This window comes from Drosophila elegans, unplaced genomic scaffold (assembly GCF_018152505.1).
Source record: "Drosophila elegans isolate 14027-0461.03 unplaced genomic scaffold, ASM1815250v1 contig_383, whole genome shotgun sequence".
Taxonomy (NCBI): domain Eukaryota; kingdom Metazoa; phylum Arthropoda; class Insecta; order Diptera; family Drosophilidae; genus Drosophila; species Drosophila elegans.
The window spans coordinates 1-1,218 of NW_024545767.1; the positions used below are offsets into that span (position 1 = coordinate 1).

Below are 1,218 nucleotides of genomic sequence, written 5' to 3' on the forward strand. Positions count from 1 at the left end.
GTCAGTCAGGAGTGGCACGATTAGCCGTGTAGACATGGCCCATATCATCAGGTTTCAGCCAGAGTACATCCAGAGGCTTATTATGAGCCCGCTACTACCATCCGAGGTCCGCACGCCAACTCCAGAGCAGCAGCTTCAAGCTGGCCTGAACAGGCTGAAACTGTACCTGGAAGAAGAACTATTAGATTCATATGATACAGTTTTATCTGTGGCGGTCCAAAAAACCATGGCCGTCACCCCTAATTTTTCTCACTCAAATTTACAGGTTTCAACGAAGGTCACTCCTAGATGTCCACACACCAACAGTGATGCTGCTCCAAGATTGCCCCTCGACCAAATCATTGACGGCGCTAATCCGGATCCCTTGGAATCGTCGGCAGCAACTGATGTGGCTGTGCTACTCACTCCTGGTGTGAGAGAAGAGTATCACCAAATTGTTCCACCCTCGCCCACTACTCATCACCAAGCTGCAGCTCCAAGCGTTCTCGAAGCCTTTATAGCTCGCCCGCTGTCTGGGACAACAGAAATGGGGCCAAACTGGACTCATCACACACAGGAACTGCGACAAACTACTCTCCAACAGCTGACTGCAATCTCCCTTGGTACTGGATTCTATGCTCCGAAATCTGCTGCCGCCAAAAAACAACAGCAGCGCTAGCCCGGACTCTCCAAACTCATCAGCTGAATCCGGTACAGCTGCGGGCTCCGGCTCCAACGCAGACAAGCGGTCAAATCTGCAGATAGACGAGATGATTCCACCTGGCGAGGGAAAAAGACTTTAATTAGTAACATGCGACCACACGTACAAAAACGCACTGTTTACAACGACACTCCAGTTTCTGCACCTCTGGACTCCTTGGGCAGTACTGCTGAATGCTCTACAACTGGTTTGCCCCGAGCTGACTTTACTGGATCCTCCGCGGCCACTGGTTCGGGTTGTTTTGAAGTCGCTAAAGAACTGGTCTCCACTACATCCTTGATTAGCGCCTCCTGCTCTCATGAGTCCTTATCACATCCAGCTGGACCAGCTCCTTCTGCCACTGCTCCCTTGGGGTCAGTGTGCATCCAGTATTCACAGCAAACTCAGTGGCAAATTAGCCAACAACCGACGGTGGACTCTCCTGAAGTTGGCGTCGCTAATCTACAGCTGGCTGTATCCAACCACATTAATCCGGACTCTCCAGAGGCTTTGAATGAGGCTGACACGTGCTGCAACAA

The 1,218-nt window shown here is 51.2% G+C and overlaps 1 protein-coding gene across 4 annotated transcripts; it reads right to left on the reverse strand.

The window, feature by feature from the left end:
* Positions 1-6: 6 nt before the first annotated feature.
* On the reverse strand, positions 7-1,218 carry LOC121467357. 4 transcript variants are annotated; one of them, XM_041708738.1, is made up of 3 exons: positions 817-1,218; positions 254-759; positions 7-166 (listed from the first exon to the last, which is right to left on the reverse strand). In XM_041708738.1, the coding sequence occupies exons 1-2, from the start codon at positions 998-1,000 to the stop codon at positions 398-400; spliced, it is 546 nt and encodes a 181-aa protein (XP_041564672.1). In that variant the 5' UTR covers positions 1,001-1,218; the 3' UTR covers positions 7-166; positions 254-397. The 4 variants fall into 4 exon arrangements, with proteins under 4 accessions (XP_041564672.1, XP_041564674.1, XP_041564673.1 ...); XM_041708740.1 differs by having other exon boundaries at positions 7-178; XM_041708739.1 differs by having other exon boundaries at positions 238-759.

What these genes read in the sequence shown, in the direction of transcription:
- LOC121467357 (XM_041708738.1), bottom strand. Translation starts at nt 1,000, where the DNA reads ATGAGAGCAGGAGGCGCTAATCAAGGATGTAGTGGAGACCAGTTCTTT. An exon ending in CTGGAGTGTCGTTGTAAACA is followed by an intron (nt 760 to 816) that starts GTGCGTTTTTGT and finishes TTCCCTCGCCAG; the next exon opens with GTGGAATCATCTCGTCTATC.